We start from the raw sequence: 25357 nt of genomic DNA on the forward strand, positions 1-25357 counted from the left end.
AGTTCAGCAGGAAAATGCACAGCCTCATTGTCACACATTCAATAGATTTATATTGTACAAGTTGTCTGGGAAGCTTATAAAGAAGATCTTTATTTATGCACTGAGTCATTATTTTGGTGCTAAAATTGCTCTTTCACGCTACCAGTCATGCAGTAAGTATTAGTATTAACTGGTGAAATTGCAACATTATAACCTGATGTACCGAGTCCATAATTGGTGCTGAGTGACATTTGAGAAAACAGCTTGCACTAGGTCATGAAGTGGTGTAACAATTCAGCTCAGTTTTTCATTGAAATCATTACTGTTGAGTCTTTGTGTTTAATTTCCCCATTTCCTATGTAAGTAAATTCAAAGCAAACTCTCTCACAGATGGATTGCCTGTAAAATGTGTTTGCATATTGGTTTTAAAGTGGAATTGTTTAACATTTCCCAGAGATGTGATGTTTTAATACAGGCTTTCAATTCGTTTGTTTTATTACTTTGTGGAATTACTGATAGCATTTGACGAAAATCTCCAGCTACCACTGAAGTAACATCTTCCATCAATTTATTATTGTGTTTAAGATCTTGCAGCATTTGTTCTAAATCTCCAGTGGCTGCTTTCTGAGCCATTGTACATTCATCTCAGACAAGAAGTTTACCATCTTTTAAAATTTTTTTCCTTTGCAGTTCCCCGACCAATGTTACATGTTGGAGTCTCCACATTTGTCAAATTTAGAGGGAGTTTAAAATCCAAATGTGGAATTTTTCTTCTGACAAAACTATTGAAGATGCTCCATGATGCCACGGCCAGGTCAATAATGTTTTGTCTTCAAACGTTAGTCAAAAATAGATTAATAAGGAAAATTTTTCCTGTTCTATTAGAAGCATCCCCAAAAATATAATTCCTAGGTCATTGCAACAGCCTCAGTATTAGTATCTAAGGAATTCCTTTGGTATCTCACTAAACATGATTCTTTCTCTCAGATATATACATCTAACTAGTTTAAATCATAGCTGATCTCCTGCAGAAACTCGCTGCCCAAAAACTAAATAGTGTACACTTTTAATTCAGTCAGTTAATTCAAATTTTAAGCACTAAATTTACATATTTGTTAAATTCAAATAATTGGAGAATTAAAATATTTTGATTCAAAATTGACAGTATTGTCTGGAATGGATTGTAAACTAGCAAAATTATAGTACATGCACATAAAAAAAGCCAGAGAACAGTTGCATCCAAACATTTCTGTTGATGTTCATGAAAAAATAATCAATGTTGTTCAAGCATTTTGAACGGTGTGGTGTAGGATTTCTTTCAAAGCAATTATGGCCTCTTCACAAGTTGGTTTTATTAGTTCAGGTGGGAGTAAAAAGCCATATTTCCCAGTATCACGAAGTTCAAAAGTAAATGAATATTTAATGCCCAAGTCATAAGCCCAGTCATCCGAACATCCACCAGATAAATCTGTAACAATGATGAGAAAGAGATTTAGAGATCTATTTTGAAAATTTTCCTTTCCAAGCCATTACTTCTTGTTAACTAGCCCTAGTAGAGGATCATTTCGCAGGTCGATAAATTCATCCAATAGTTAACAAGCCACGTTAGACCCAGGTTCACTTCATAGTCTGTGTTAAGTTAGCAACACTCAGCTCCACCAACTGTGGAGGCATCACAGTTGACTTCTGCTGCAAAGTTGGGGTAGAAAGATTGTCTCTTAATGTAGTTCTTCTTGTGGTCCAGTAGCCAGGAAGTATGGTCAAAGGTTTACAGGACAGGTTTCAGTCTGTCCATGAGTCTTTCTGAAATCCAGTTTGAATTTATAGAGGGTAAATCATATCTCATGAGCTTAATTTTTTAAGGAAGTAACTAAAGTTGTTTCTCTAGTAGTTTAAGTGGATTTTCAGAGGCATTCCACAAGGTTGCATACAAGGGACTTGTAGCTAAAATTAAAGGTCATTGGAATTGATGGCAGCTAGAGATTGTTTAGATGGTAGGGATAATCGGTGTGTTCTCAAATTGTGATGTCCCACAAGGATCTGTTCTGGTATTTCAGTTCAATGTTCAGTGATGTGAAAATTTAGGTTTAGTAAGTATTGTAGGATGAAGCATTAAGTTACAAAGAGGCATTGATAAAGTGAGTGGACACAAGTCTGGCAGATGGATTTCCAAGTACAAGGTGGATCAATAAGAGAGACTCAAATACTTTTTAAATAAAAAGGAAAAACAGATTCAAACATATGTACACAAGTTATTGTAATCACAAGATCTCATAATGTTTCTCCCTCAATTTACCTTATCAATACCTTTTTCAAAAAAAACAAAGGTTTTCAATCAAGTAATCCCTTAACCTTCTATATTCCAGTGTATACAAACCACTATTTGTAAACTGGCCTTGTGCTCTAATCCTTGGAATCTTAATAATAGTTACACAGATTGATTACTTGACACCACTCCGAATAATATGATTCCAAACTAACAGAATTCTTTGTCAATGGAAATCCTGCTGGCTCCTCCCAAACTAGCTCCTGAAGTTATATAGGAATAATGCATCCCTGTAGCATCAAATAATAGTTTTCAGATACATTACTTACTATATCTAAATTTTCACTTCATTGGGAACCTGGCTAAAGGCTATCTGTCTAGAACAGAACTGAAGCACCAGAACAGGTCTCTGTGTGACATCACAATTTGAATACACACTAATTATTCCCACACCATTTCCTACTGACTAAATGAACTCTAACTGCCTTCAGTTCCATGAGATCTTTAATTTTATTTCAAAATAACAAAGTTCAAAAATCATCATCATTGATTATCATTTGGTTAGTCTGTTGTCTGTTCCCTCTGTGATGAAGTTACAACCCAGTTAAGACGTTAATGAACTTTCCAGTAGTTAATTTATTTTTCAACTCTTGGTAAGGAAGTGAGTGATTTACTGTGACAAGATGTATTTCATTGGAAGTTTATGCATCTTCTGTGAACTTAGACATTATCAATCTTAACAATGATATAAAAGAATGCAATTAAACTGCAATATGCTGAGAAAGGTATTTAAGTTTTGAAAGTTGATGTGTCCATCCTGTCTGGTGCACGTTTGGCCTCCAGATCATCATGGGACTGCATATGTGTCTGAATATGCTTTATATTCTGTGTGGTGCATTGTGATAAATTATAATGACTAAAGTTGCTGTGATTTTTAAATATTAGAGTTAGGGTGGTTGACAAAGATCAGAGGCAACATAATTAATCATTATTTTATACAGTGAATTGTTGTAATCTGGAATGCACAGCTTGTAAAAATAATGGAAGCAGATTCAGTGGTCATGTTCAGAAGAAACTTCAACTTTTGTTATTCATTTACCAAAAATGGGTGTAGCTGATACAGCCATTATTTGTTGCTTATCCCTGATGAATACCTCAAGAGAAAAGTGCAGGGCAGTAGTAAAGTAGCATGTAAGCATAATTAATTGGATAACCATAGAGCCAGCACAGTGACTATGAGCTGAACGCCCTCCAATGTAGAATGGAAATCCATTAATGCATCAAAGAGACTTCTTAAATCATCACTGTGAATTGTTCTACTGTGCTATTTAGCGAACTTTAAAAATATAAAAGCCATGCTCACAGATTGTTTCTGCTGAGTTCCCATATGTGTACCTGACCCCATGCAATGACCTTAGAGCACTGGCAGCCTTCCTTGCCAAGTAATTCTAAAGAATAGAGAGATGATGAGGATTAATTGATATAAAATTAATGGCTGCTCTTTCATGTAAATACATAAGCAATTTTACAACATTTGAGAAATTCCTTACCAACTCAATATGATCCTTCGATTTGGATGTTTTGTAGGAATATGGAAACAAAATCATTTGAGAGTACGAATGTATTGAGATATAGCACTTGATGTGATCAGATCTCTGTCTAATGAAAGCAGCTACAGCTTTCACCTCTGGTTCTGACTCTGGGTATTGTCCACGGTATATTTCACTGCATGGGTTGTTTGATGTACCATGACCTGTAAAGGGAAAATAACCAAAATATGCTAATAGGTTGTTAAATTCCCACCAAACATAGTTCTCATGGTGAAGCTTAATTTATTTAAGCTCCTTTTCTGAATACTTTAACGTTTTTAGATTGTTGTACTATCTTAAATCAGCAGTACATGTTCACTTTTATCATAGTCCAGTTTCAATAGGATAATCTGTGTGAAATTAGTTATTGCCATAAAAACTGGATTTGCTAGTGCAAATTTGTCTACATTTTGTGGTATTATAGATCTAAAGACCTTGCAGATATGAACTCCTCAGTGTTTTGGGAGCTATTTCAGACTAATTTTCATGTGAAGATACCCAACTGTATTGTGTACACTTGTCCAGTGACCTCTCTCACATGAATTCATGGATATTGTTTATTTGCCAGCCAAAAAATTGGGGTGAATCTTTTTTTGATGATCTTTCACTGCCTTTCTGCAGAAATGCTGCTTCTGTGATGATGTTTCTTTTGGCCGGGGTGTTAAACCATTGTTCCATCAGGTCTCCAAATTGTTATAAAATGTCTATTTTGGTGAAAACTGGGGACATTCTCTTGGATATCATGGCCACTGTTTATTGCTCAACCAAAACCAATGAAACAGATTATTTTGTCATTATCTTACTGTTGCTTGTCTGATCCTGTGCTGCAGATTTTGTTTTTGTACTTCCTACAAAGCAACATTGACTGCAATTCAAAATTGCTTTATTGGGTCTAAACCTTCAGGTGAAATGTGCTGTATAAATGCAAGTTTATGTGAATTCATTTTTGTGAGCTTGTGAGCCCGGCTCATGGGATAGTATTTCACTGAGGAAATATTCATGGAGAAATTACAATGATAATTTTGCAGCAGAAATGGTCTTGTGGCTTTTTTCAGCAGGTGCCTTATCTTCAGCTCTTTACCCATTCAGCATCTTTGTCTTTATCATTCAGGCATGGCAATTAATTGGTGATGTTAGAACAATATTCAGTCACCACGGATTATTTTATTAGGGTAGTTAAAGTTCCAGCTGGCATATCAAATGGCAGGTTGCTGCATTCAGTAAACAGTTTTTTTCAGGAACCAAAGGACATTGATAATGACTTATTTCATACAATTTTATTATGTTATCCTAGGCTCATTGGTGGAAATCTTACCTCTGGAATCCCACAAGGACATTTTCTTGACTGACATGTCAGTAGAGTATTGAGGGAGTGCACCAAAGTTGTGAGAAGTAAAAGATCCCTACGTTGAAGCTGGGAGGTGCATAATAGCTAATATTTATCACACATTCAGCTTCAGAATAAAACATCCAGTCATTTATCTCATTTTTGTGAATCTTACTGTGTAAATTAGTATCACTTTTGAATTTCTTAAAATGAACCCAGATATCTGTCAAAACCATGCAACAACACCATGGGATCTGGGCAAATGGTGGATGAATCGATGGTGCTAATGATCATTGTCCTTATCAAAAAGGCAAGTTGATTGTGAGGCCTGGTAAGATTTTATCACTCCTGTGCACAGACTACTGGGATGTATCATCCTCTGGATGATACTTATTGTCTTATTATTGAGTTGGTGATGCTGACCACATGTTGCAACCAAGTTCTTGGCTCTTTTGGACTTGCACATATTGAGGTCAATTTCAAAAAGAGATCCAAGATTAGCCAAGTGTTTGCACATTATCACCCCACACTCTGGATCATGAACCTAATGGTGAAGTGTGTATACCCCTGGTTATGGACAGTACAGAGCAATCAGCACCCACAAGGTGGACAATTGTTTCTTATACTGGTGAATGGCAGACAGTAGAGCTCCTCAAGGTTATACAAGCACAATCTTATAGACAATGTGCCAGACTCCTTCATCACAAAAACAGAAACAGAATTAGTTCATCAGAAGGGTCTTGTTAACTCTATTTCTCTTTCCACAGAGAACATTTCTCTTGACAACATTTTCTGTTTTTATTTCAAATTTCCAACATCTGCAGCTTTTTTTGATTTTCCTTCATCACAATTTCTGGATATGTCCTGTCCCAGCGGCAGGATGAACTCATGAGGGGCACAGAGATATGCAGGTGGGAGAGAATACCACGGACTAGTCTATATTGATTCTGGTCTCATGACATCAGGTCAAACATGAGTAAATTTATTTACATGTTTCCTCACTGTATATAGGAAAGCCATTGAACTCTTCAAGTCCATGTCCATATTCCTTCGCACTATGTTCTCTCAGGTTCTACCACTTACCTACACATTAGAGGCGATTTCTGGTTGCAAATTAACCTACCAATCCACATATCTTTGGGATGAGAGAGGAAACCAGAGCTCCAGGGAGAAACTTGTATGGCTGCATATGCAAACTGGAGGTCAAGAATGAATATGGGATGCTTTAGTTATGAGACTATGCCATCCCAGGTGATAATTATGAGGAAAAGTCTTCCTGATTATCATCTACCATTTTCAGCTGATGAATCAGTGGTCCTCCAAATTGAGCAACACTTGGACTAAGAGTATTAAAGGCACCAAACGTACTCTGAATGGGGGAGCTTCAATCTTTATTACCAACAGTGGATAGGAGCACTATTATTGTCCAAGTTGGTCAAGTCCTAGGTCTGTAGCAGATAGTGAAAGGAGGAGGGATAAACCTACATGTCCTTATCCTCAGCAATCTCTCTGAGGCAGTTGCATCTGTCCGTGATAGCAGTGGTAGAACTAACCAATTGTTCTTTCTTGACCCAGTTATCGTCATTTTTATGTTCATTCATTAAATCTATTGCTGTGGCATGCTTCGAGTGAATGGCTTCACTTACAACTAGCGATAAATGTCCCTGTGACAAATTGTCTGCTTACAACACTGAAAGTAACAAAACTTGCACAGCAGATGGAGGTTTCTTGAAGCAATATAAGACGGTCACAGAATTGGACAATAATTGTTATCAATATGGAGGCAGTTCAGCCAAAGGGAAAGTTGGAATAAACATTATGGTTTAAGCCTTGTGCATTGAAATGTTTAAACTACTCACCACCCCAGCCTGCATCCCAGTTGCGGTTTAGGTCAGTACCAATGCATTGCCCCATATTATGCTTGGAAAGGTTCTTCCTCCAAAAACGATTCTGAAATATTCAATTTAGAACATTTTGGTTTAAATGTTTAATGTTTGAGTTGTAACCAAGTGACAATATGGAAAATTCTAAACTGTAGGATTTTGTTTTAACTTCTCTTTTAAATGATGCCTCTGAAGAGGTAGATGGGGGCTCAGTTTAACAGCTCGGTAGAAAGGAAGCACCTCTTGACAGTTCAGCGCTTCCCCCAGTTCTGCACTGAGAATGGCAAAATTCTTCCACAGCTGATACATAGAGATTTCTTGGAGATCTTAAATATTGTACTTCTGTACCATTTTCTGATTCAGAAGTGTGTTACCCCTGAATCCAAGCTAACACTTTGCAGTAAAAAGTGCAGATTTTGCTTGTATCTTGCCTTGAATACTCCAGAGATTCCTGTGAAACTGCTACATTTTCATAATTTGAAATGGAATTGAAACACAGATCAATTGTTGTAACAATAGCCACACAGCATCATCTCTGGTTACGGATTAGCTTGCAGTATCCACAAATCGTGAAAATTATTATGTTAAATAAAAGTTTTAATTTATCCATGAGCAAGTTAAACGTGTTACCGTTGTCCATGTGTAATCGTAGCCATCAACATTCCATACAGGGAGGATGTATATCTCATATGAATTTAAAATGTCAGTGGTCACATGGTCCTTGGTATCTAAAAGCTAAAATATGACAGATTCAAGGCATTTATTTGGAGATACATTGACAAAACTATTATCTACACGTCCAAGGATAGTCCCACCTACATAATTTCACTACTTAATGATGTTCAAAAAATATATCCTAATGGTTTCTGTGATAGTTATGTCATTTTGTAGCAAGCTAAGAGCAGACCATTCAGCGGTTGAATCTATCCTACCAATTTACTAACAGAATTTTTCTTCCAAACCCCTATATTTTATTAGAAATCTTAATGTATTCTACATTCCTGAAACACTTTGTGTGAAGAGCACATCTGAAAATTAGCAGCTGTTCAGAATAGGAAATGACCCATACCTTCATGCATTTAGAATTGGACAATATACAGGTACAGACTGGTATGTGGTAAGTGATATTTGTGCTCCACAAGTGGCAGCAATGGCTCTTTCCAACAAGAAAATGTCTAACTACCTTTGATATTCAGTGGCATTATCATTGCTGAGTTCCACAACAACATCCTTGGGGTTTCCATTAACCAAAAACTGAACTGGATCAACTTGTAAATACTATGACTACAAGAGTAGATCAGAGGTGGCATATCCAGCAGTGAGTGACTGAGTTCCTCACTCTTCAAAGTCTTTCCATCTTTTACAGATAACACTTGGTCTCAGTCATATCAACATCATCCAAGATAAAGTGGCCTGTTTGTTTTGACACCACATTTGTCACTTTGGACATAAATTCCTCCACCACAAGTTCACCCTGGATGTAGTGTGTACCCATTACATAATGTACTGCAGCAGCTTGCCAAGCTCTCTTTGATAACACCTCCCAAATCTGTGGCCTTTAACATACATTAGGGTAGAAATGGAACTCAGCAGGTGAGGCAGCATCTATGGAGGGAAATAAACAGTCGATGTGTCGGGCCAAGATCAAGGACCAATGAAGGGTCTCAACCCAAAACATCGACTGTTTATTTCCCCTCATAGATGCTGCCTCACCTGCTGAATTCCTCTAGCATTTTGTGTATGATGCAGATTCCAGCATCTGCAGAATCTCTTGTGTCTTCGGATAGAAATGGTAGGTGCAAGTGAGTGTTACCACCTGCAGGTTTCCTCCAAGTGACATCACTGTGACTTAGAAATATATTGTCATTCCTTCATCAATATCATGTCATGAGATATCCTAATTCCAACAAATGATGAGAGACTTGGGCAGTTTATTGCTGATGTCAGAGGATACATGAGCTGCAGAGTAGGCCTAATGAGTTTGACTGATAATAGTTAGACTGTGTAGTTATCATGCTATCAATTCAGTAGAATGTAAGATTGTTATTCTGGAGACATCATCACATGACAATTTGCTTTCTGCTACCTATCACTGCTATGACTGCCCTATCCATCATGCCTCTGCTTGAAAATAGGAACAGGAGTAGGCCACCAGGCCCCTCAAGCCTGCGCTGTCATTCAGACCAATCATGGCTGATCCCTGCTGACCTTAACTCCTCTTCTGTGCCAATTCCCTATTACCCTCAAGTACAGCAGATTCCTGTACCAGTAGAAAAGTGAGCAGATTCTTTATTGTGCAATTGGATCTCTCTTGACAGTCAACACTTTTTATTGCCATTTCAGAATTTTTCTATAATCGTCAAACTTGTTCAGTGAAAAATTAAATGCCAACAGTTTTTAATGCTTTTATGATCTTTTCTCTTGCATCACCTGCAGCAATACTCTGGGCACTCCAGGACAATCCCAGAGGGGTGCATTCCAAGTATTTAGGTGGGATGCAGAGGAAAACCACAGTTAAATGTATGTATATGGTCCATCTTTTTAACTTACTTACATCTTGCACAAGCCACTGGCAGAATGCAGGTGATATCCATTCCTGGGCGTGAATACCACAGTCAATCCACAACGCACCTTTTGGCGTGTCAGCACCTCTGAAAATCTGGGGCGGGGGGGAAAATGTTGCTTGGGATGAGGATATAGTAATTCTTGAAAGAGGAATATATCCACAAATGAAGTGCAATTTTACCTTTAAGACATAAATTAGACGTTTCTCAGCTGATGGCCCGATAAGTATTCTTTGAATGAAGGATGGATATGCTCTTATAATTTGTGACATCCATAAATAAATCTGTAAATAATAGCATAATATCAAATAATATAATTCATATTACAATATAGGTCATAAGTAATCAATATGGATTACTATACATTAAAATGATTGTGTTCAGGAGTGACTTTTGTCTTCCGTATGTGTCAGGGATATTCATCATTTCCACTGACATGTCAGTCATTATTATGTTTGAATCTAATGGTCATTGAAATAAATGGCACAAGTAGATTACTTGCTCTAAAGTTGCAAATAATGTCCACTTGTCTCAATCGTGGTACTTCTGTCTGGCAGGTGTGGGTTTAAGTCCCAGTCCAGGACTTGAACATTTTCTTGCCAATGGAATTTGACTTGAGAGAAGTTGTGATCAAATTGTAGTCACCAAAACCTAAGTGAGACAATCAAACATTGAGAGAAGTGCAGAGAAGAACCATGAGGTTGATCCTGTTAGAGTGATATGTACTGTAAGTAAGGGCTGGGAGGATGTGGCTTTCTGGCATTAGAGGCTTGTCACACAGTTAAGAATATAGAACCATTTAAACCAAAATGCACACGTATGAATTGGTAAAATCAGAATATTCTTTATCATTACAAAGAAGGACTAACTTAGTTCCCAGATAAAGTAATAAAGGTGAAAACCTTTGAAGAATTAGATATAGCAGTCTGGGAGACTGTAAGATTGTTTTGGATTAATTGAAAAACCTTTGCAGAAAAAGTGTCCAGTAATTTCTCCAAAGGATAACTCTGAAATTCATGAAAAGAAACATTGAAGTTACCTGAAACTTGCTTACAGTGAAGGTTGACCTTGAAAGTTACCATTTGAGTTCAGCATTAAGCTGCTTGTTTGAGACTTGATTCTCTGATAGTCAAATGAAGGCCATTAAGGTTTTTGAGCTGATCAAGCTATAAAGCTGTTAAATTAATGACACCATTAAGATTTGTGTGTGGACAGCTGCCTGTATCAGGGACATAATTCATTGGTGAGACCATACACAGACTTGGTGACTGTTTCACAGAACACCTGTGCGCCGTCCATAACCACAACCTGCATCTTTCCATTGCCAGTCACTTCAACTCCCCCTCTCACACTATCACTGATATGATAGTCCTCGGCCTCCTCCACTGCCAGGTGAATTCCAAGCGCAAACTGGAGGAACAGCACCTCATTTTCTGTCTTGGAACCTTGCAGCCTAACGGCATGAACATTGAATTCTCCCACTTTAGGTAATCCCCACCCCACTTCCCCACAACCCCTCTTTCCCACCATGCTTCTTCTCTTCTTCCCTTTCCTAGCCTCTTTTTTTCTCTCTTCTTACCTTTTACCCATCCCCCAGTGGATCTTCTCTCCCCTCCTCCTCCACACCTGCCTATCACTATCTCTTACCTGCATCTACCTATCACCTCCTTGTGTCCACCCCTCCTTCCCTGTTTTGTCCATCTATCACTGCTCTGCTTTTCCCTCCTATATATTGGGCTTCCCCTTTTCCTATCTTCAGTCCTGTAGAAGGGTGCTGATCCAAAATGTTGACCGCCTGCTTTTCTCCATGGATGCTGCCTGGCCTGCTGAGTTCCTCCGGTATCATCTGTTTTTCACATGATTCAGACCGTTTGTTAAATCCATGGGCAGTGCGTAAATTGCATTAAGTGGCCAGCTATTTTTAGGTCACCCCTTTGATAGCATCCACTGTCATTTGCCCAGCTGCACTTTTAATCTGTGTTAAGAAGGAATGACTAAAAGGGAGTCAGAGAATATGGGATTCGACAGGGAAGTGGATGAGGCCCCGGATCACCTTTGGGCTCAGTGAATTAAAGAACAGGCTTATGAGGTCTTATGGCCTACTCTTATTTTCTTATGGGGAATCCAGCCAAGTCTTCTCTAGAGAACATAAGACTTTCAGACTAACTACTCAGCAGATACATCTCCTCCTTTGAATTGCTCTCCAACTGTTAAACTTAAAACTAATTTACAGCATCAGTTGGAGCCCAAACGCTCTATCTATCAAGATCAGGCCTCCGGCGGATTTTGCTGTTCAGACTGTTCCCTGGCAGAAGGCACATACACCTCTGGGATAGGTTGTATGAGAAGGCTGTCAGTGTGTCAGTGTCCATTGCCATCTGACAATGGAGCAATGCCATAATCCAAACACTATCCACTATCTTTCAGCCTTTTTCATCACTAATTTAATGCCATTTTCATAGATGGGATGTTAGCTGGGACAAGTTTTTTTCCTGAATGGTTGTGTTGAGAGCAGGAGGGGTTAATGAAAATGCATCAGTCCCTAATGTTTCTATAATTGCTGGAAAGGTGTTGAAGTAAAGCACATGTATTAAAGAATCAAAGTTAAAGGGGTTAAACTGTCTCTTCTCAAGCTAATAACTGTTTCTGATTATTTACTACTTTTGAATATTTTAGGGTAACTTTTCTCAGGTGGTCTTCTCAGTTTCATAGCCCTTTCTCTGACTGTTTTCCCTTCAAGTACGGATCCCTCTTAGGAACTCAGGTTTAGTGAATTTACTTGTAATGCAATTGCTTCATGTCCAGTGACTGCTGATCACTATTTTCATTTATTTATTTATGCATAGTTGACAATTCCTGACATAAATTACTTGCTAAAGTAATGCACCAAATTTACAGGCTGTTCCCCAGTAACAAACAGATTCTCTTTTTACAGACATCCATAAGATGATTTGTCAGAAAATAGTCAAAAATTATTCTATGCCTAACTTCACCTCCACAGTATTGTGATGAATGGCATCAAAAGCACACAAGACTAATAAGAAAGAAAAATTACTTAAAGTGGAGAGGGAAAGGGAAAACTAGTTCTGCCAGAAATCTGAATTCTTCCCCTTTGCCATCAGATTTCTGAACAGCCCATGAACACTACCTTGTTATTCCTCTTTTGCATTATTTATTTATAACTATAGTAATTTTTATGTCTTGCACTGTACTGCTGCCGCAAAACAACAAATTTCACAACACATAATAAAGCTGATTCTGATTCCTATTCTTCTGATTCATTCATAGGAATAAACATATGTAGGTCATTTTGAAACTAATAATATTATGGGAGCTCATTCATATGTAGGGGGTGTCTGTAAATCAGGCATTCTTGACCCAGGGATGGCCCGTATACTACAACATGAGTAACATCTGAATGGTTTCACCTAAAAACCACTTCCTCATCACTGGCTCATTGCCCATCCATTTCCCTTCTTCATCTGCTCTTTAATTTGTTTTAATGTGGACATTTGTACAAGTCTACAATAGAGAAAAGGATGTTTTTTTAAATTCATTCTCAGCATCTGGGCATTACTGATAAGACTAACATTAATTCCTCTAATTGCCCTTGAAAAGATGGTGGGGAGTTTCCCTTAAACCACTGATGTTCATCTGATGGAAGCATTTCCACATTGAAGAGGGAGTTCCAGGATTTGGGCCCAGTGACGATGGAGGACTAAGGATATATTTCCATGTCAGGATGGAGTGTGATTTGGAGGGGAACCTGCAGGTAGTGTTTTTCCTGTATGCTTGCTGCTTCTAGAGGTTGTGGTTTTGGGAGGTGCTGTTGGAGTGGACTGGGCAAATCATTGCAATGTATTTTATTTACCACTGGTAAAAGGAATGAATGTTTGAAGTGGTTGATGGGGTTCCTATTAAACTGGCTGTTTTGTCCTGGATGGCATCAACCTTTAGGAAAGTTAGTGGTGTTACACTGATCCAGGCCAGTGGAGGGTGTTCCATCACATTCCTGACTTGTGCCTTGTACATAGTGGAAAGGTCTTAGGATGTTAGGAAGTGATTCACTTGCTGTAGTATACCTAGCCTCTGATGTCGGCACAGTATTTATGTGGCTGATCCAGTTGAGTTTTTGGTCAGTGGTGAGTCCCAGCATGTTGGTGGGGGACTCTAATTGTAATGCCATTGAATGTCAAGAGTCTCTCTCTTGTTGGAATACTTATTGCCTGGCACTTTAATGGCATGAATATTACTTGCCACTTTTTAGTACCTTCCCACTTTATTGAATTGGTGACATTAAACCTCCACCAGAGATAAAACAGGCATGTCCTCAAGAGTAACTATGATAAGAAAATAGGATTTCACTTCTATGTGCAAGTGGCAAGGGTGTATTTTATATTTGAACTTTGTGCACATTACTGAGTCCCTCTCCAAACCTCAAAGGCTGTTTCTAGGACTCGAGCTGAGAAAAACATCTTCACATGACAATTTGTGTAATTCTGATCCTCTGGGTTAGCATAAAGACGAAGGGAAGTAGAGCAAGTAACAAATTAACAAAGCAAAATGACGGTGAACAAATGAAATTCCAAATTCCTTAAATTAATATACCTACCAAACCTGAGGTGTTGCTGAAATGAACTTGGACAATTGTCTATGTTGCACTTGATTTCTGTGACAAAAATGAAGCATTCTTATCTGCAGTGACTCTTGGTATTGGTTATATGTCTTGTGTTATAATACACATGTGGCTGAAATCTAGATTCACCCCTTAGAAGATGCAGCTTATTATCAATATTATTCTCAGGGTAAACTGTAGTATGGTGATATCAAGGCACGTACTTAAAATGCAAATGCACTGAGTATTGGAATGGAAGGTTCGATTAAAATTTAATTGAAAAATTTTAATTGACATTCTTTAAGAATTTCAGAACCACATGATTAAATTGACTTTGTTCTGGTCACTTTTTAGAAGACATTTTTCCATCTGTGTTGTACAGTTGAATTATCTTTCTGAAGCCATCTAATATTGATAGGTCAAAGGCCAGTCTCTGAGGACAGTCAGTAGCAATTGACTGCATAAAAGTTAATGCTTAGATACCCTATAGCTGGCTTTTATCATTTTGAAATTACATTTATTATATCACCTCATGACCTCCAAAGTTCAAGGAAATACAACTCACACTTTTAGTTGAATCCATTTTGCCATTGTGTCATTTTAGGGAACTTGTACTGTATTCTTGCTTCCCCCCCCCCCCCCCCAACCCCACCCTGGGGACGTTGGTGCCAAAAACTGAACATAGTAATTCAGATGCAATTTGATTAGGAGTGTACAGCTGAGGTATTATCTCTTCCATTTTATATTCAACCCTTCTGAGATCTAGGCCAACTTTCTTTCAATTTGCCTTTCTGGTTACTTTTCATAGTTTTACCAGTGTTTAGTGATTTGCATGCATGAACACTAACATTTCTTACTCCAGCCTCCTGCTCTTTTACCACTTGTCTTTCTCGGATCCATACTGTGGGTTTATAGCTTTGCTCAGTCACGTAGGCTGTCTGAGTCCTTTGTAAATTCATCAACCCAACTTATTATGATTCTTAATTTGGTATCATCTACAAATTTTAAAATATAGCTTAAATGATTTTCATATCTATTTGTGGTGACAAGCTGAGGTTCCTGATCCTTGCAAAACAAAATCCATTTTTACATACAATCAGTGGGAATACTATCATTTTTTCTACTTTCTGTCCTCTTCCTCCCTGTTAATTATGAACCCAGCTCTCAAGGTTCCCTACAATTTACTGTATTTTTATAAAATGCCTTCTTAAAGTATACAGAGATGAAATCTATGGATACTTCCCTACCCACCAAACTGGTGACCTCAAAAATCTCAGCTGGATTAGTGAGAGATAGCCCTGCCTTCACAGCTCCATGCTGATTCTTTGATCAGTTTATGCCTGAGGATATGCGCAATCTGATGATAGATTCCAGTAACATCCTCATGACTGCCCTTAAAGTGACAGGTTTGTAGTTACCCATTTTCTCCCTCCCTTCCATTCTAAATGGTGGAGTGATATTTGCTATTTCCCAATTCAATGTAAAATTCCTGATTCAAGAGACCATTGGAGTATTCTGATCAATATATTTGCTATACCTTTCTCCTGGGATATAATCCAAGAGGAAATGAAAATTAACTGCACTGATCCCCATTGTTTTAATAAAAATTGAATACTTAATATGTCTGCATCTCCCATAACCAATTCCTTTTTCAAGAGTTCAAAATAAAAGTTTTTTAAAAAAGTTCTTACCTCTTGCAATGGATGATACGCTTCATAGTAAGAAGAAATGCCACGGGGTCGAAATACCTGATTTGTGTGTTTTTGTTTTTTTATGAGCTGTTCAACATCCTCAATCATTACCCTGAAAATGACACACATTTGAGTATTGTGGACAAGCAAACTAGCTGGACGGTAAGTGATTAGTCAAACTAAATTAGTTAAGAGGAAGCTACCAGGAGGAAACTATCAAGCTTCAGGGATCAGCAATGCTGTTAAAGCTCCCGTCATTGTCTAGTTGATAAGGGCAGTGTCAGTAGGAGTGCTACAACTAGAACTCTTCACCTTTTGGGTTGGGGAGAGGAGAACATCCAGGTTTCCCACCCCCAACTGCTTTACAATAATTCCTGCTGGAAGTTGAGCATGTGTGGGTGGTCGGTGAGGTAAGAAAGCACACTTGGTTGCCAGCTCTCACTTTGGGACTCACTCCGAAGGAGTTGCACTATACCAGAGAGCTTTGCAACAGAATCTTATCTGTGACACCTGCATCATTAGTTTATGGAATGTTTGGAATACCTGTATGTGATGTTTCGTGTAGCCAGCTGTGTCTTCACCTCTTCAATATTAGTTGCATTGATATAAAGGTGGATTTCATTGTTGATTCCGATAGCATCAATTGAGCTTGGTTGCCACAGAACTGCCTGCAGACAACACCAACTTCCTATTAATATGTTCAAACATATCAAAACCAGTCTTGACTTTAGACATTGTTTATAGTTGTATTCAAATTAACTTAAATCTTTATCTGTCAAAACAGAGATCCAGCTAGTGTTTGATTAACTCGACTGAGTTTTGTATTGATCAGGTGGGGAGAATAGTGCAGTTGATGTTGGTATGGATTTTCATCAAATGCTGTTTGAAGTATCACAAATCAAGCTTGTTAGTAAAACTGAAGTCCACAGATTAAAAGGCCCAGTAACAACAATAGGTACAAAATTGAGGAAGGGACAAGAGATGTGGTTAAGGTGATTGAATGTTGTTTTGATTGGAGTGATTTATACAAGTTCAGCAGTGTGTGATGATTGTTTTTGTAGGTAAACTTGTACTTTCTGCACTTGTAGATAAAAGTACAATTTTGAGATTTGCAGATGACATGATTGGAGCATTAGGAAGGTCTTAATAAACTTCAAGGGGGCATGTACAATGTGGTGGAATGGACAGACACTTAACATTTGAAATTCATTACAGAAAAGGCTGACATGGTGGCCTCAGCACTAGTGAGGTGAGTTCAATCCTGATCTCATATAATAATAATTCTCTGTGACTGGGTGGGTTTCCTCTGAATGCTCCGGTTTTCTCCCACAATCCAAAGATATATGGGTGTTAACTGAACTGCCCACTGTAAAATGCCCCTAGTGTGCATGGGGGTGATAGAATTTGGGAGAAGTTGATGGGAATGTGGAGAAAATAAAACGGGATTAGTGTAGGATTATTGTAAATGTAGAATCCTGGAGTAAACGGAGAGCAAATCTTTATGCTAAATCTATATACAATACAAATTCAGCCCAGTGGAGTTCTCGGAACCACAGCTGAGGAAGGATAGGAAGGATGTGAAGGCTTCAGATAAGGTATGGAATGAATGACATAATGATTCCAGGGATGAGGGAGTACAAAAGCTAAGCACAAGTATATACCATGAAATATAAAAGCTAGCTTCAGTTGTTCTGACTGCTTCTTTCCTGAATGCAGAATTTAGTGTCTGTTGGCTGGTCGGCCACGATTCGAATGCACTTACCTAATTGTTCCTTAATTTTGATGCAGAAGGATATTCTGATGAAAGCTTGTGATTTGCTTCGTGGTGGCACCTGGTGTTGCTTTCTTTCAGTGAGGGAGCAATAGCATAGCAGTTCAGCATCTCTAACAGTGAATGCAAAACCTCATTGGAATTTTGGAAGGTTACTATGAACAAGTTGGCTGTTAGATTATGTACGCATTGGTGGTGCAGAAGTTAAATTTCCGGACCAATAATCCAGAGGCATAAAATGACAGTCCAGAGACCCAAGATCAGTCACCACCATAGTAGGTGTGGAATTTAAATTCAGATTAATAATGTGGGGCAAAAAAAGCAGTTATTAATGGTGGAAGGGTGTTATTCTGGCTGGAGGTCTGTGACCAGTGGTGTTCCGCAGGGATCAATGCTGGGACCTCTGTTGTTTGCGATATATGTATATGACTTGGATGAAAATGTAGATGGGTGGAATAGTAAGTTTGCAGATAACATAAACATTGGTGGAATTGTGGACAGTGTACAGGGCTGTCAAAGGATACAACAGAATATAGATCAGTTACAGATATAGGCAGAAAAATAGCAGATGAAGTTTAATCTGAGCAAGTGAAGGGCATTGCACTTTGGGAGGTCTAATGTAAGGGAAAAGTATACAGTTAATGGCAGAACCCTTAACAGCATTGATGTTCAGAGGGATTTTGGGATCCAAGTCCATAACTCACTGAAAGTGGCCACGCAAGTAGATAGGGTGGTAAAGAAGGCATGTGGCATGCTTGCCATTGGTCGGGACATAGAGTATAATAGTCAGGAAATCATGTTGCAGTTATGTAAAGCTTTGATTAGGCCGCACTTGGAATATTGTATGCAATTCTGGTCACCCCATTATAGGAAGGATGTGGAGGCTTTGGAAAGGGCGCAAAAGAGGTTTACCAGGATACTACCTGGATTAGAGGGGATGAGCTAAAAGGAGAGGTTGGACAAACTTGGGTTGTTTTCTCTGGAGCACCAGAGGCTGAGGGGAGACCTGATTGAAGTTTATAAGATTATGAGTGGCATAGATAGAATAAACAGTCAGAATCTTTTTCCCAGGGTAGAAATGTCAAATACTAGAGAACATGCATTAAAGGTGAGAGGGGGAAAGTTCAAAGGAGATGTGCAAGACAAGTTTTTTTACACAGAGAGTGGTAGGTGCCTGGAACAGGCTGCCGGGGGAGTGGTCAAAGCGGATACAATAGTGGCATTTAAGAGGCTTTTAGATAGACACATGAATATGCAGAAAATGGATGTGGATCATGTGCAGGCAGAAGAGATTTAGTTTAATTTGGCATCGCGTTCAGCATAGAAATTGTGGGTAAGGTTAAAGTGAAGAACACAAAGGTATGCCATCCAGCTATTCGGAGCATATATAGAGTTAAAGGCTATTCAGCTTCTGAAAGTAGTTATAAAAATGATAAATGTGGCAGAAAGAGATGAATGGCCTCTAGTTAACTGAAACTTGCCCAGATAGGATGATCTTCATCAAAACCAGGCTGGGGGCTTGCTGTTAGTCTGATGGTTCAGAGAAAGAAAAAACTGTTAAGAGCAAGCAATGTGTAAAGAAAGGAATTATTTAGTGATTTTCATGTCCTTGGGTTGCCTCAAAGTACTTTACAGCAAATTAAGTACCTTTTGTTGAGTTACTTTTGAAGTTGTACTCTTTGTTGTAAAATAGGAAAATTTGTTCCCAATTTGCACACAAGATTCTACAAAATGCAATGTGATGATGACCAGCTAACTTGTTTTAAGTAATTTTATTGAAGCATATATTGAACAGTTTGTGAGAATAGAATACACCAAGCCAAAGAGAGATCCTACTATTTTGCTCTGGTTATAGTTCGATAGGTAAGAGCAGAGCCAACTGAAGGCAACTCTGCTGAGCTGGACAGTGGAGAAAAGTATTGGAACTTAGTCTAAATTATCTGAATTATTTTGATTGCATGCTCCTGAAGTACATTATGGAATTCTAAAGCAAATTGTAAAATAATTAAAATTGTTCAATAAAAGGCAAAATCAAAACACTGTAATAAAATATTGACAAGTGTCTTAAGCCAGTAGAGTTAACTTTTACCTGATATTGGTTGGATATTTGTTTGATAACTTGAATCTCTTCATCTGATTTAAGCTTGATATATAAAACCTGGTCTCTAAAAAAAAATCAAACAATATGAATATTTTCTGAAGATAATTTGACATTTACAAATTAACAATTTCACATGTTGATTTCATATTTGATGATAAATATTGATCAACTGCTGTAAAGATTTATTTGATCCCCATTGTCAACCTACATTTATTGAAATTGGAAGAGTAATGCTAAAATCAGAATAGATTGATGCAATCTACTTCAATTTCTCTTGTGAAAGAGCAATAAATAAACTTCAGGCCCAGCTTTGTGACTGCCAATCCAGTTTGATTAACCGGATGTTTAATTGCTGTCATCTCTGCAAAATAAAGGCAGATTACACTGACACAATTTGAAGCTTAAGATTCCCACAGTTACCTTGTTGGGGAAGATGCAACTGCTCCATCAGTAAGGGTACACAGCAAATATATAAAAGCTAAAGTATAATATGCCATCTTGGGTGACACTGGAAATACACAATGCAGAAAGATTTTGTGTCCTGTCACTTAGCCTGGACTATTGACTTGTGGGACGCACAGTATTTGCACTCTAGTTAAAGTTTATACTGATTGGAATCCAGCTTGCAAACAAGGTTGTTGTGAGAACCAGTTAGGAATGCATCAGAATTGGGAGTTGGTGGGAGGATGAAGAGAGTACAAGGATAACAAGATTAGATTCCTTTTCTCCTACTTTATGTAGAGGTGTCATTCTATGCTTAGTTTTTGCAGCCCAAACAATTTTCAAGCCCTAACAATTTACCCCTAACCTCATCCAGCTGACTTTAAGTATTTAAGTGAGGCCAGTGCAATTGTAGATCTGAGATTTGTTTAACACTTGCACTGTACTGGGGTTTAAATTATAAAACAAAGTAAATTGAAGTCTTTGCCAAGTGGTGGGGAAGTGAAGAGATTTGGAGCTTGAAGATTACTAAATTGAGATTACTCCTGTTGGCAGTAAAGTTTTGTAATTTATTTTGTCATTTTCAGTGTAGGCAGTCACGGTCAGCTTAATTTCATTGCTCCCCTTTGCTGTGTTAATTGTTCTTTGTCATTCTTCCTAGTCTCGTATTTTCCCTTGTTATGCTCATCACAGCTGTCCAAGTAATTAATGCACATTTCTTTTACTTTCAATTTTCACATGTCTTCATCCATGATATCTTAACTTTTGTATATAATGGCCTTTATTCCTCTTGGACTTGTTTGACCATTTTAGATGTTTTTCATTGTTTAATATCATTACCATTATTATTGTCATTTTATTTTCTTAAGTCCTATTCTCAGTCCCTCAGAGTTGGGGTTCCTTCAATGTATTACCGTGATCTTTGTCAGCTTTTGCCCTTGTCAGTTATTATCCTAAATCTAATCACGTATTGATGGCTATTGCCCAGATATTCCTCCAGTTTTATTTCTGTAGATATCCAGACAATAAAATTTTGAATAAGAATATAGGTGTCATGAATCCCTGGAAATTTTGAAGTCACTGGTAAAGTAAAGCCGGGCAAGAATATAGGATGATTAACTAATTTCACCCTGCAGTATCTCCCTCCCCCACCACCAACTTCATTATCATTCACCAGTTAGAGTCATAGAGTAATACATCATGGAAACAGGCCCTTTGGCCAGAATTGTCCATGCCGACCATGGTGTCCATCAAGCTAGTCCCATTTGCCCCGTTTGGCCCATACTCCTCTAAGCCTCTCCTGTCCATGTACTTATCCAAATGTCTTTTAAATGTTATTGTTCCTGCCTCAACCACTTTCTTTGGCAGCTCATTCCACATAAACACCACTCTCTGTGTGAAGAAGTTGCCCCTTGGGTCCCTTTTATATCTTTCACCTCTCATCTTAAATCTATGCCTTATACATTCACATAAATTTTAGTTCCCCTTCCCTGAGAAAGAGACCAAACTACATTCACCCTGTCTATACCCCTCCTGATTTAATACACCTCTATAAGGTCACTCCCCAATCTCCCACATTCCAAGGAATAATGTCCTAGACTGCCCAACCTCTCCCTATAATTCAGAGCCTCAAGTCCTGGCAGCATCCTCTTAAATATTCTCTGCACTTTTTCCAATTTAATGTCTTTCCTATAAAGGGGCAACCAAAACTGTACATAATACTCCATGTGCTGTCTCACCAATTTCTCACCAACAGCATAGCGTCCCAACTCCTATACTCAATAACCTGATTGATGAAGGCCAGCGTGCCAAACGCCTTCTTCACCACCCTGTCTACCTGTGACACCGCTTTCAGCGAACTGTGTACTTGTACTCCTAGGTCCCTCTGTTCCACAACACTCTAAAGGGCCCTACCATTCACTGTATACGTTCTACCCTAGTCTGACTTCCCAAAATGCAGCACTTTGCACTTATCTGAATTGAAAGCCATTTACTATTCGTCAGCCCACTTAACTAGCTGATCAAGATCCCTCTGTAATTTTTGATAACCTTCTTCACCGTCTATGATACCACCTATTTTAGCATCATTTGAAAACTTACCATGCCTTGTACGTTCACATCCAAATTGTTTATATAAATAATGAACAACAAAGGTTCCACCACTGACCCCTGTGGCACACCACTAGAACAGGCCTCCAGTGTGAGAAATAACCTTTGACCATCGCTCTCTGCTTCCTACCATCAAGCCAATTATGAATCCAATTAGCACTTATGAATCTCTCCCTGGATCCCATGCGATTTAACCTTCCAGACTAGCCTGTCATGTGGGACCTTGCTAAAGTCCATGTAGACAATGTCCACTGCCGTACCCTCATCTATCCTCTTGGTTACCTCTCACACATTGTTTCTACTAGCCTTAATCAACTGGAGGAAAGTTTCTGCGATAAAGAGGGTTTTAAGTGCAAGGATCACAGTTTCAAATCTGAGCTACAGAGAGACCATTCTAGTGAGAAGAGAGTGAGTCATAGCACCATATTTATAGAGTTATACAGTAGAGTAACAGGCCTTCTATCTCACCATATCCGGGCCAATGTGTTCCAGATTCCAACCACCCTGATGCATTTACTTGATGTAGCTGAATTTTTGTTCCTTGCATCACTGCATATTACTTTTATCTGATTTGCCTTGGCTAATTGGTAGCATTCTAGTTCTGAGTGAGAAGGTTGTAGGTTCAAACCCCTCTTCAGAACATAAACACAAAACCTGTTCTTTCAGATCATCAACCTAATGGCTTACCTGACCACTGACATAATTTCCCCTTTTATTAGCTCCTACCCTTCACCACATGCTTTTGCCATCTCATTGCAGAACACCAGGAGGCGGCACTTGCCCACAAGCACTCCCACCACTGAGGAGAGAGACTTTCATAAGAGGAGGACACCATGCTGTTGCACATGACACCTTCATGCACCAGCCTGGATGGTGGCACTTCGCAGAATAGGGCTGGTAGTGCTGGGTGGCATATTTCATGTTGTGAGGCAACTGACTGCAGCCCAGTCAGAAACCTGGGTAGCTTGTGTGTCAACTCCCTGGAGGGAAAGGTCACATGGGGGTCTGCTCTGGAACACTCATGAGAATTACAATAGGATAGCTGACAGAAGGCTGACATGGCTGCATATGGCACGGAGTCTAACCTGTTCTAACGAACGTTACAGCTGACAAGGAGCATGGGTGTGTCTTCAACTTCTCATAAGACTTTTTGAACAGAGCCTGTAGCACCCCTGTTGCCAGTCAGGAAGTGGTGGGCACCTTCATACCAGTCACAGTGCAGTGGTTGATGGCAGAAGTTTCAATTCCTTTGGCAGCACAGTAGAAACCAACCAAAGTCTGCCTGGTACAATAGCTGCTCAAACCACTGCATCAAAGCTCTGTTAACCACCAGATAGGTACACACTGCTGCCATCACAGCACAGAGAATGAAGGCATTTTTTGCCAGACCAGCATTTATTGCTTATCCTTAATTGACATTGAGAAGCTGATGGTGAGCCATATTCTTAAACTACTGTACCCCTTTTTTGTTAATAAGTTTCAAAATGAAGACTTGGCTATGATGGAAACGTGCCAAGATATTCTCAGTCAGAAGATGCTGGAAACACTCAGCAGCCCAGGCAGCATTAATGGAGAAATGACCAGCCAATATTTCTCCTTTCACACATGCTGCCTGACCTGCTGAGTATTTCCAGCATATTTAAGTTTTATTTTGGATTTCCAGCATCTGCATTATTCTATTTTTATACTTCCAAGTCAAGATACTGTGTGACTTAAAAAGGTACTTGCAAGTGGTAGCATCCCTATGTACCTGCTGTCTTGGCATCCTTGGTGGTAGATGTCATTAATTTTGGAGGTACTGTCAGGGTAGCTTTAGTGAGTAACTGCAAAGGAGTGAATTACTGATGAGCCTTTTCTGATCATTATAGCCTCAGGTCTATTTTTAGTAAATATTTTCTAGTGTTGTTAGATCCATTTTGTAATGTAAGGGACAGAACTACACTTGTGTAGATAAGCGTTCTTGGAGGAATTAACGATGTAATGAAATTGGGCTATTTTATCACGATTGTAACTATTTAGTGGGAAAGGAGAAAAAAATTGCTGGCTAACCAATGCCTTAGGCACATATGTTATGTGTGTGCACAGCATGTTAGTTGATACTGCAGTTCTTAGTGAACAGAAGCTGGAAGCAGGAAAATGACCCTTGCTGCTGCTGCTGTCCCATTGCTATCATGTCTGCTACTTTGAAACAGATGGTACAGAACTGCAGTTGGTAATTTGCCAACCCACGGGCCACAGAGATGATCTTTTCTGGTTGGCCTGCAGATTAAAGCATGGGCAATCTGGCTCCTGCCTCCTGATTTCTTGGCACATCTTCTATCTTGTATTATTCAACCATGAAATATCCAATGGGACTGCCTCAAAATAAACCATCGTTCACCTCACTCATTGCTTACTGTGCAACTCTACATTGCACTTGCCTCTCACATAGTTTCCACAAAAGCTTATAAAGTTTCTCTTTCAGACCTCCTTCTTCCAGTTGCTCCTGTGGCAGTTTTTGAAATGTATTGATTACAACCAGCTTCTGGTGTATTTTATATTCCATGTAATTATCACCTCTTCTAACAAAAAAATGCATTAGAAAAAAATAAAATTGGCAAAACTTTTACCATAAACTTTCTGTAAATCTGACCATTAAAACTCCTTAAAAAGAATTCTTGGGCATCACATCCCTTAAGCTCAGTCCAATTGGACTTAAATATGTGCTCAATATAACTCTAACCATCCATTTAATAACAAAGTTCCACCGCGTCCAGGGCCTTTTGCCACCAATGTGTATTATTTACTGTGGGTGGAATGAGTCTACAAGGTACACATTGGATTCATTGAACATGGTTACAATGCAGCTTAAATTATCTTTGACAAAGACAGTCTGAGGATTCGAGCAATGTGGTTATGCATCACTCAGAGCAAGATTTGTAGAGAACTTTAAGGAGATCTTCACGGATAGATTTCACACAATAAATTTACGCAGACAGAAGTTGTGGCAAATGATGTGAATCTATTTTTGCTTTTGTTAGT

General features: G+C 38.7%; 1 protein-coding gene across 2 annotated transcripts; it reads right to left on the reverse strand.

Moving 5' to 3' along the window:
- Positions 1-530: 530 nt before the first annotated feature.
- On the reverse strand, positions 531-20345 carry LOC127569472 (carboxypeptidase B2-like). Of its 2 annotated transcripts, XM_052014163.1 has the most exons (11): positions 20207-20345; positions 19775-19850; positions 16458-16582; positions 15915-16026; positions 9791-9892; positions 9599-9703; positions 7675-7779; positions 7021-7111; positions 3796-3998; positions 3609-3693; positions 531-1447 (listed from the first exon to the last, which is right to left on the reverse strand). In XM_052014163.1, the coding sequence occupies exons 1-11, from the start codon at positions 20281-20283 to the stop codon at positions 1263-1265; spliced, it is 1266 nt and encodes a 421-aa protein (XP_051870123.1). In that variant the 5' UTR covers positions 20284-20345; the 3' UTR covers positions 531-1262. The 2 variants fall into 2 exon arrangements, with proteins under 2 accessions (XP_051870123.1, XP_051870124.1); XM_052014164.1 differs by lacking the exon at positions 3609-3693.
- Between the last annotated feature and the right edge of the window lie 5012 nt (positions 20346-25357).

This window comes from Pristis pectinata, chromosome 4, assembly GCF_009764475.1.
Source record: "Pristis pectinata isolate sPriPec2 chromosome 4, sPriPec2.1.pri, whole genome shotgun sequence".
Lineage (NCBI taxonomy): Eukaryota > Metazoa > Chordata > Chondrichthyes > Rhinopristiformes > Pristidae > Pristis > Pristis pectinata.

Bases quoted from the DNA above. Each gene is read 5' to 3' on its own strand.
- LOC127569472 (XM_052014163.1), bottom strand. From the start codon at position 20,283: ATGGCATATTATACTTTAGCTTTTATATATTTGCTGTGTACCCTTACT. The intron at 9,704-9,790 runs GTAAAATTGCAC...CCCCCGCCCCAG, and splicing joins GTCTAATTTATGTCTTAAAG to ATTTTCAGAGGTGCTGACAC. The intron at 7,780-9,598 runs GTAAGTAAGTTA...GTCATATTTTAG, and splicing joins GCCAGTGGCTTGTGCAAGAT to CTTTTAGATACCAAGGACCA.